At 28.2% G+C, this 10,356-nt stretch overlaps 1 protein-coding gene across 3 annotated transcripts in view; it reads left to right on the forward strand.

The window, feature by feature from the left end:
* The window catches only part of LOC106876239 (transmembrane protein 117), a 145,973-nt gene that overhangs the window by 126,228 nt on the left and 9,389 nt on the right, over positions 1–10,356 (forward strand). For 2 of the 3 annotated variants that reach the window (XM_052968314.1, XM_014924720.2), the window contains one exon: positions 7,857–10,114. The exons of the other annotated variant lie outside the window; for it this stretch is intronic. In XM_052968314.1, coding sequence (XP_052824274.1) covers positions 7,857–7,910 — 54 coding nt within the window. In that variant the 3' untranslated portion in view covers positions 7,911–10,114. Of the gene's footprint in view, positions 1–7,856; positions 10,115–10,356 lie in introns of those variants that run through there. 3 annotated transcript variants of the gene reach the window in all.

Consider the following 10,356-nt stretch of genomic DNA (forward strand, 5'->3'; position numbering starts at 1 on the left):
TTTTAAAAGACATAACAGTACAAATAAATTGATTACAAGTTGTAAAACTCAAAAAAATAAAATAAAGGAACCTGCATATATGTTTCAGTCGTCACTTAGTTGATCAGAATTTCCAAACATTTGGTTAAATGCTAAGAAAGGTATCATGTTCTAGCTATATGGTGGTAGGTCGTCTTCAGGGTCAATTCAGAGCTCAAGGAACCTAGGTAATCATTCTTTTGAAGGATGCATACAGAGTATTAGTGGGTTAAAAAAAGTTGAAAGCTATAATAAGTATATTTAATTCATAGGTTTTATATATTCCTGAATATACAATATATTATAAATTAGAAAACAATAAATAGGTAAATAAAATACGAATAAAAAATAAAAATAAGATCAAGTTAAAAAGATAAAAAATAACAGTAAAAGCATAAAATAAAATAAACTAAAAATAAAAACCTATAGATTATTCTTATTGGTTTAGTAATAGATACAGTTGTGGAAAGATGTAGAGGAGTAGCAATATAACATGGTCAGAATAGAGGATAGATGGAAGCTTGAAAATAGCCATTATAATGCATATCTAGTAAAACTTAATTATAGACCGGTATTCATTTAGAATATGTAAATGCATATTTTAGATTAATGCATTAGGATGTTGGGACATGAACATCAAATACATAGTTACTCATACATGTTTTATTGAGTATATATATATATATATATATATATATATATTTATTTATTATGTACATATGCACAAATATGTATGTATACATATAAACATATGCACATACACATATAAGCAAAAAATAAAATTAAAAATTTATTTATATATATATATAGACACACACAAACACACAAACACATACACACACACATATATATATATATGTACACACATACACACACGCATACACACAGAAGTACATATATATATATACTGCCTGACTGGCCTTCGTGCGGGTGGCACGTAAAAGCACCCACTACACTCTCAGTGGTTGGCGTTAGGAAGGGCATCCAGCTGTAGAAACTCTGCCAAATCAGATTGGAGCCTGGTGTAGCCTTCTGGTTTCACCAGTCCTCAGTCAAATCGTCCAACCCATGCTAGCATGGAAAGCGGACGTTAAACGACGATGATGACGATGATGATATATATATACACAGTCAGGTATACAGCCAGGGTATATTTGCACAGCTTATAATGATATATATTCTGTATGCTAAAATGTTTAATAATATTTTATATATATATATATATACATATGTACAAATAAATAAATAAAATCAATAAATAAATACTATAAGAAAGGAAGGGTTATGAAATATATGATTGTATGCTTGAGTGGAGTAGGGTAACAAAGATAACAGATATAGAAAAAATTAGAGGTAAGGGGATGTTATTTATGCATTACTAAGTAAATAAGGTTTAATGATTGAAGTTATAGATATAAATTCAGGTTCTAATAAGTATCTAATTAATGGAGTTTGAAGTTTTAGTAAATTATTGGTGGTAGATATTAAACTGAAAAATTAGTGATATTAATAATTGTAAGGAATGTGTAAGTGGAGAACATCTTGACGTCCTCATTTAAAGATTATTAACTATAAAAATATTTCATATATGCACCAGATATGATATTTAGATTCAAAATATACCTATGTGTATGTATGTATATATGTATGTATATTTGTGTGTGTGTGTGTATATATATATGTATGCATGTATATGTATGCATGTATGTGTATATATGTATATATATAGATAGATATATAAAAGAGGTGTATATATGTCTATGTATGTATATATGTGTGTGTATGTGTTATATGTGTGTGTGTGTGTATTATGTATGTATATGCTAACTGTGCAGCATATTACTCTCTACATGTAAATCTACTTATATTTAACATGTCATTATAGTGCACCCTATTCTCTATATTTATAAATACTCAATGAATGGTACTTACTTTATTTACCTATTCATGACACTCCTTGTACTTACTGTTGCTACCTGTATATGCATTTACAGTCTTTTCTGTACTTATTCAAATAACTCTCTCTGTGTATATGGTGCTTTCTTCATGTTGTCATCAAGTCTCTTCATTTCCTATTGACAATTTTCTAGTTTTGTGTATATATATATGTGTATGTAGAAGCTGGTGTCTGTGAATGCATATAGAGTAACATGGAATTTACTGATTACTATCAAGATTTTAGATCAGTAACATCACAGAATACATTATATTATGTATTGTAAGATGCACCATAATATACATATCAAGGCACATCATACCATACATGGATTAACGCATATGATACAAGTTCTACAATACACAATATATGTCCCAATATATATCTTAGTTGTGATGTTTGCTACAACCCACCATCACCTACTTTCGTAACATACATTACAATATGTATTGTAAGATGCATCACAAAAGCATATCAAAACAAATCATAACATGCATGTCCTAACACATATATGATACTTCACAACTCCTGCATATACCCTAATATACATCATAATTGTAATATTTATGATGATACATCATCACATGCTACCATAATATTTATCACATGATGTACCATCACAATTAATCAACTTGTATAACTATTTACATACATAGGATATTATGATGCACCATCACCTGTTCCACAATATATTACAATGTGTGTCTCAATATGTTTCACAGCTTTTAAAATGCAGCATATGTTACACTTCACATACACGTAGCAACAGATTTATCACAACACATGTGCACATGTATATACAAATACTCTTAAAAACACCACAAAATATCATGTCATAAATATACTCCACATGTACTATATTAAAATGCAGTAAACACCATATGCTATACCATGCTTACACAATTCACTTACATGCAAACATACATGAGTAACAAGTATAAAAATTCCCCTCTCCTACAGATACATACACATACTACTCATACAAACTTCACACATCACTCATACATTTCTATGTATCATGCTGCTGACACAACTTCTACAATACATATAACAGAGTGCATATTATATTAACATTGCATGCACATTATATACACTACCATCTGTATATAAGTGTGCTTATATATAGTATGAAAAGATCAAAGATAACAGACATTGTACAAACTAAATATCTCACTGTAATATTAATAGAATTGAATAAGTTTCCTTCTTCAGCCATTTTTTCCTCTAAAAGTTTCTCCAAACATTACCCAATTTACACTTCCTTCTTATAAAAACTATACTTTTTAATAAGACAGTTTTTGAGTAGCTAAATTCTCTGGTGTGAGGTTTATTAAATTTCTTCAGTTATATCAAAGAAATCTTCCTAAATATATTTATAGATAAATTACATGTTCAATAATGAAATATGAATTTTTAAATAACATAGTGCAAGGAAGATGAACAGAAACTATAGCTTTTGAAAACCTTCTCAGACTGTTGAAGTCAATAAGGTGATATTTAACTTGAACGTCTGTAGAAAAAATTCAGACTAAAATGTTGCATTTCTGGAGGGGAAGGATTGATTCAAGTGTTTAATACATGGTTTTGGGAGTCATAGTGAGGATATGAGAGATGAAGGAGATAAGGTAGTGCACCAGTTAGGCTTCAACAGAGCTGCTATGCAGCTATCTTATCTATAGATATAATAGAAAAAATAGAGAACACATAATTTAAGTATGCTATTATTTGTAGTGTACTGGTGATTGCAGGTTTACTAATCAGTCAGTTGACCTTTATTTGGATGTAAAAGTTTGTATAATAGCCATACTATATCAGATATGTGATATTATAATGTAGGTTGCACTTCTGTTTTGTACAATATCAGCAACTGTACAGAACTGTAAGTGAAGTTTTTCAAGTTTAGACTCATTTAATTAACATATCTGTAATGTTACATGAATGACCATACCTTGGTGCTGTTGAATAAGTTTAGCTTGTAATGTGCCCATTGGAGAGGGTTTTCAATATCTCTGTTTATGGGAGCATTGTCTTATTCTTAATTTAACTTGACATAACCATAAGATTTAGTAGCATGTGGAACCTCAACATGCTTTTGATTTTCAGTAAGCATGTCTTCATATGTGTTGCTGGTGTTGTTGGGAAAACCACCAGCAAATAGAAATACATTAAGACATCACTGCAATCAGTATAAAGTATATTTAGTATGGAGCAAGATGTGTAGAAGGTTAGGAATAACAGATATAATATTGATGATAATAATATGAACTTCAAAATTTAGGATTATTTAAGAGATCATTAATATATCAATTCTTCATAATGGCATGAGGTTGTTTAGGTTTTAACTCTGTGACATGCCATATTATGTCTATAAATAAATTAATCAAATTAATAACTAGTTGGTATGATTTATAATTTACAATTTTTCCTAATTCTAAGATCAAGCTTTAGTTATAGTAATGGTTAAATAATAGCTACTTGTTTTAAATAATAGCTAGTGGTTAAATAATAGCTACAGATTAGCATTAGCAGAATATTACTGGTACTTGAATTCTTTTGATACATGTAGCTAGCAAATATTTACATTATGTATTTAACAAATGACATATGTAGTAGGATAATTCGGAGAAGCTTCTATTAAATGGAACTTAATCCAACATTTAATCTTTAATGTTTGAAAGTTTAGTATAATCAATCTCAGCCATAAACTAGTTTTCATACATTCTCCATGTCTTTGTTTCATGTTCTTGGTAAATCCAAGTTTGTTGACAAAATTTCGTAAAGAAATATTCTGGTGAAATCTATCTACCATAACAGTTTAATTGCTGTTTTACACCATCATCTATTAAAAACGATATGGTATTCATTTCATTTAGTCACTCATTAGTTTGTATTTTGCTTATAGGTCTTTGTGTTTCATCTAGTCCAAGAAAGCAGTTCTACTGACTCATAAAAAAACCTTTCCTGTGATAACTCATTGTTGGTTTATTCTTGAAAATCACTTTGGTGCTGGTTGGTAACTTTGAAAATAACATCGTTATTTCCACATCTTTTCAATCATTTATGAAAATTTTATAAGATTAAGCAAATAACCAACCCATTTTGATAAACTCAAAGTCCTGTCTTTAGGCACTCTTTCATTGAAGCAGAGACAATTATTCTAAAATAAGGCTATAAAAAGGACTTAAACCTTAAAATGCCTAACATTATTGCCAAGTTAATTCTGTTTTCTGATCATATTAATCTTCGATGCATGTGCTAATTAATTTTCTAACATTTTCTCAATTCCTGCAGTAAAGTACCATTAAATAATTAATGATGCTCTAACCAGTATTTTCTAAATTTCAATACATTGCTCTGTTATTCAATTATTTTTCTTCTTTCTAATTTTCACAATACTTTTACATGTTTATCCGTCCAAATACTACTGGAGATCTTTGACAAAATGCATTTAATAGTTCAGCTAATGTGCTGAGATTTTCTACAAATGACCTTTAATAATTACTCTTCATCTCCAAATACCTGACTTCTATATTAGCTTCAGATTTTGTAACACACATTTTATATTCAAAACAATTCTATCAATTATATATTACAGGTGTCAAGTTGCACCTGAAAAAAAAACCTATAATTTTTGTAAGTGTTATTATAAACACTTCGGAGTTTATTTCAAATTTTTAAAAATTTCTTCATTTGGGGTATGGTTATGCTATCAATATTAGCATCATACTTAGGTTTTCCAGCTAACAGTTCCTAAATGTAAACAAAATCAAACTATGAGAATACTCACAATCAAATTAAACAAAAATAATTCCAGTCTGTAAGCTCATTTATTAGTCATCAACTCATGCTGCATGTGACTTTAAAATCACTATACATCCATGTAGTTTGATCAGACATTCTCTCTAATATTAATGGTTTGGACTACATTACATATTTCACAGGTCCTAACAGTCCATACATTTCATCTGTATATCATGCTTTTACAGTTTCTGACTAAAAACTAGCAATGATTTGATATTCATCCTTATTTTCATTTGTTTCAATTTAAAAGCACAACCATTGGTTCATTTCACCACCTTTCATCTTAATGATGAGTTTTAAGAATTTTGTAACTTTATATCTGGTCAACTGTACAAATAGCTTTGTAGATGGTTAATTACCCAGTTTCTGAAGTTCATTCTAATTACCTAAACATAATCAATAATTTTTTTTTTCTAGAAGGAATATAATTTAATTGACTATAAGTTATCAACCACAGAACCAAATTAGAACTTGTTGCATATTTCTGTCTTTTGTAATAGGCAAAAACACTTTGATTTATTTTTTGCAATCAACTTAGCAGAAATAATTGGTTTTGATAAAATATTGAATGTCAGAAAGAATACCAAATCCTTTCTTATCAAACTAAGATAAACACAATTGCAGGAATTTATGCCTTTCAGCAATTTTACAAAATGTCACTAAGACATTGTGTAACTGTTCTGATTGTTAAAATATTCAATAAAAGATTCCATCCTATGATAACTTGAATATCATTTGTCTCACTAAATAACCACCAATCATGAAAAGTGCAACAGGAGTATGATGACAAATGTATTCTAATAATCAGTTAAAAAGAGTTTTGTAAAGATGTTAAAGAAGATAATGTTAATTAAGTTGGAATTATATGGCTGAAGAGGAATATCCTGGAAGATATAACAATAATAGAAACATTAATGTTATTGTTGTTTAATGTTTATATCCAAATTACTGTTTGATGTAGTTTTTATACTAATGCATTACACAATACAGACAATCTCTATAATCAGCAATGAAATATACATGCTGATCACTATATGTCTTATTAGACATACATTCAAAGGATATGAACTTATTGCTATAAGGCCTGTAGCAGCTAAATTTATTCTTTGAAACATAGGGCATTTTCTCAGAGAAAACAATCATTCTATATGCAAATTATTTGCTACTTGTAAAATACTGTACAAGTAAATTGAGACATCCAAAATTGTTATTACGTCTATGATCAAACGACATATATGACTTAAACTTCTGACTTGACCAAAAATAATTGGTAATCATATAGACTTATACACTAGTTAAATATCAAATTATTTTGTTTAAGAAATTCATAATTTGCTTTTTTCTCTTTCCAATATGATTTAAGGACATAAAAATCAATTATCTAATTGTGAATATCCCTGAATTTTTTTTTTTTTTTTTTTTTTTTTTTTTTTTTTTTTTTTTTTTTTCATTAACCTTGTCTATCTTCTAAACAACACTGCCATGAAAATGCCCTTTCGCCCACTAAAATCAAACTCTAACCTCTTTACTCTACTTTTGTAGACTCTAGGAAATGTCTGAAAATTAAATGAAGCAATATCCTTTCTTTCTCTCAATATTTTCATGTTCATTCAAAACTAAATCTGAAATCCGTATGTAAAGAAATTTGGTATTATTGAAAGGAAAAAAAAAAATGACTAAAAAGAATATTTTTGTACAGAACTCACCCACCCCCAGCAAAAATATGTTTTCCTAATGTTGGAAGACACTTTACTCACCTATTGACAACTCATCCCTATTTAAGATGATTAAATTCAGTGGTATTGCTACCAATACAAACTTTTTGATTCCTTATTGGTACTCTTCTGGTTTAATTTTTTTAATATTTATACCGCTGTTTATCCATTTTATGGTTTGTTTCTTTTTTTTTTTGTATTTTCTGTTGAGAATGACATTGTTCTGTAGATATGATAAAACACCATTTTTTTTTCAGTTCAACTTATTCATATATATTTAACATTCATTCAGACTCCCACACTCTAGAATATTGACTAGCCAACAATTAGCCTATTTATTTGTTTATCATAATTTGATATTTTCTAAATTAATTCATTACTTCTAGGGAATGACTGATTATCTTCAAGAATTGGTAAGATGGCATTTCACTACTAAATAAATATGAAATTATTACTTAGAGGAACTTATGTATGTTTTGAGAAAACAATTATATCACTAAGATGGGTTGTGGGTTACATATGAAGATTTGAAAAGAGATATCAAGGGCCTCTTGTCAGAGTGGTTCAAATAATATGTGATATAAGGTATATCCAGTTTCTTTCTTGAAAGATTAGTATAACCTAATCTGTAGTGAGTCATTGTATCTCCCCAGCCCACAAAGAAAAAAAATGTTTCATTCCAGTTTACAACTGAAATTTCATTTTGTCTGAATGATATCTGTGATGTAAAAATCAAATAATATACGAGCACCTTACTATACTAGCTCCTCATGTTTAAACCAAACAGGGTCCTATAGATTGAAACTAAATTGGATCGTGTAAGTGAAAGTCGTATTGAAAAACAAGGGATAAAAAAATAAAACAAATAAATTATTTAACAAATTGTTGGAGTACTTATTTTCTCCACGCTGATATTTTTTTGTATTAAAACTAGAAATATCACCATGAGGAACCATATAAAAGTATTTTCAGATATATTTTTGTAATGAAGGCCAGTTAGCCTGCAATAGAACATTATAACTGCCAATAATGTCTGCTATGTTGTTGATTTTATATGCCTTAAACAAATTATAAAGGAAAAATTTATAAAATTTGCACAGATATAATTGCAATGGCTCTATGTTTTTAGTGCTTTATCCCCTGTAATGTTAAATTTAGCTATTTGCATACAACTAAGTATAATAATTGTATTATATTTCCAAGTTGTTATTTATAAAATTGAATGTGATATTTTTGTGAGTTAGAATAACATATATCAACCTCTTATTATAAGGGCGCACAATTTGATAAAACTTTAAAATTTGAGCAATATGCTGACATTTTGAATATCACAGGGAATTCAAACAGAAAACTATATCTTTAAATATCCCCCATTTTCAAGATATTTATTCATTGTCATGAAGGCTAACTGGTGTTCAGGAATACAGGATATTTTACCATATCTGAATAGTGTGGCTGGAAGATCATCTACAACATTTGTGGGGATAAGCTTTAAGATCACAATTTTATTCAAGCCTTTGATTAAAGTGATATTATTACTCAACTGAATTTAATGAATCTAGATCTATATTATCCCTCTCTGGGAACACTCACACTTAAAATATCTAGCTTTAAGTAAAATGTTTCACCTTTGGTATTCATCTAATCAACAGATACAAATATATCGTGATTTATTCCCTATCAACTCACCAGTTGATAGTGACTTTTAAAGAAAAGTAATCTAATTGGGGTTATTCTGTATTAGCTTTGAAGTAAAATATAATTACCTTATTTTAAAATTTTATTTACTTACTAAAATAGTTGAAAATTGGATTTAGTTTAGTTCTCTTGGAAGATGATAATAATAATAATAATAATAATAATAATAATAATAATAATAATAATAATAATAATAATAATAATGGTTAATTAACTTTCTTACTAGTAAACTACTTGAAATTGTTTTCATTTCTTATCTCACTCTTATCACTGTCTCCAGAAGGACTATCAATTGGTACCATTAGTTAGACTTATGTCATCTTTAGGTAAATATGTAAATATCTTCACTTGCCATTTAGACATTGCAAATAGTGGATGAGGAGTCAAAGGTTGAGCATTTCTCCTTGACATGTTATAATTTTTTTTTCCTTTTTGAGAAAATGATATTTTGATAATAAAATGAGTGAAAACAAAAGAAAGAGCAAACTTGAGTAAAAGTGATAATGGTAATAATCATGATAATTAATCATAATAACAATAATATAAAATGAAGAAAAGAAGAAAAAGAAGACAAAAGCAACAAACAGACATAAAACACTGGTAAACTTGTCAGTGGAGTTGAAAAATTGTTAAGAAATCTATAATTTTTGATAGACAAAGAAATATTTTTTAAATATGCGAACTAACCAATAAATTTGGCCTGCATTATTACTGTTATTGGCTTTATTGTTGTCAGTTGGAAATATTTTTTCAAAAGAGTTTGCTGTTGGAGTTGTTTTCTTACAAAGTCCTTTCTTTCTGTGTACAGTTATCTTTATGTTTCCCTCTTTCTTTCTCTTCTTCTTCTTCTCCCTTCTTTCTCTGTTTCTTTTTCTCTAAATAAAAATAAATCTCTCAATTGCAGTTGATTCCAATACAATTTATATATTTTTTCTTGTACATTTCAAAGAACATATTGCAGAGAAGCAATAAGAATACAAAGGAAATTTAAAAAAAAAAAGAATTAAATATTTAAAAAATATTATATTTTGCTAGATGAAAAAAATATTCTATTCCCTTTCCATTTGTCTGAATTTCTTTTTCTCCAGACCTAAAATTATTTACCCTTTATGGGGCAAAAAGTTCTTATTCTAACAATATTAAGATATATTTCATTAAAATAATTTAACAATTTTTCCATTATTGATT

The sequence above is a fragment of the Octopus bimaculoides genome, chromosome 5, assembly GCF_001194135.2.
Source record: "Octopus bimaculoides isolate UCB-OBI-ISO-001 chromosome 5, ASM119413v2, whole genome shotgun sequence".
Taxonomy (NCBI): Eukaryota; Metazoa; Mollusca; class Cephalopoda; order Octopoda; family Octopodidae; genus Octopus; species Octopus bimaculoides.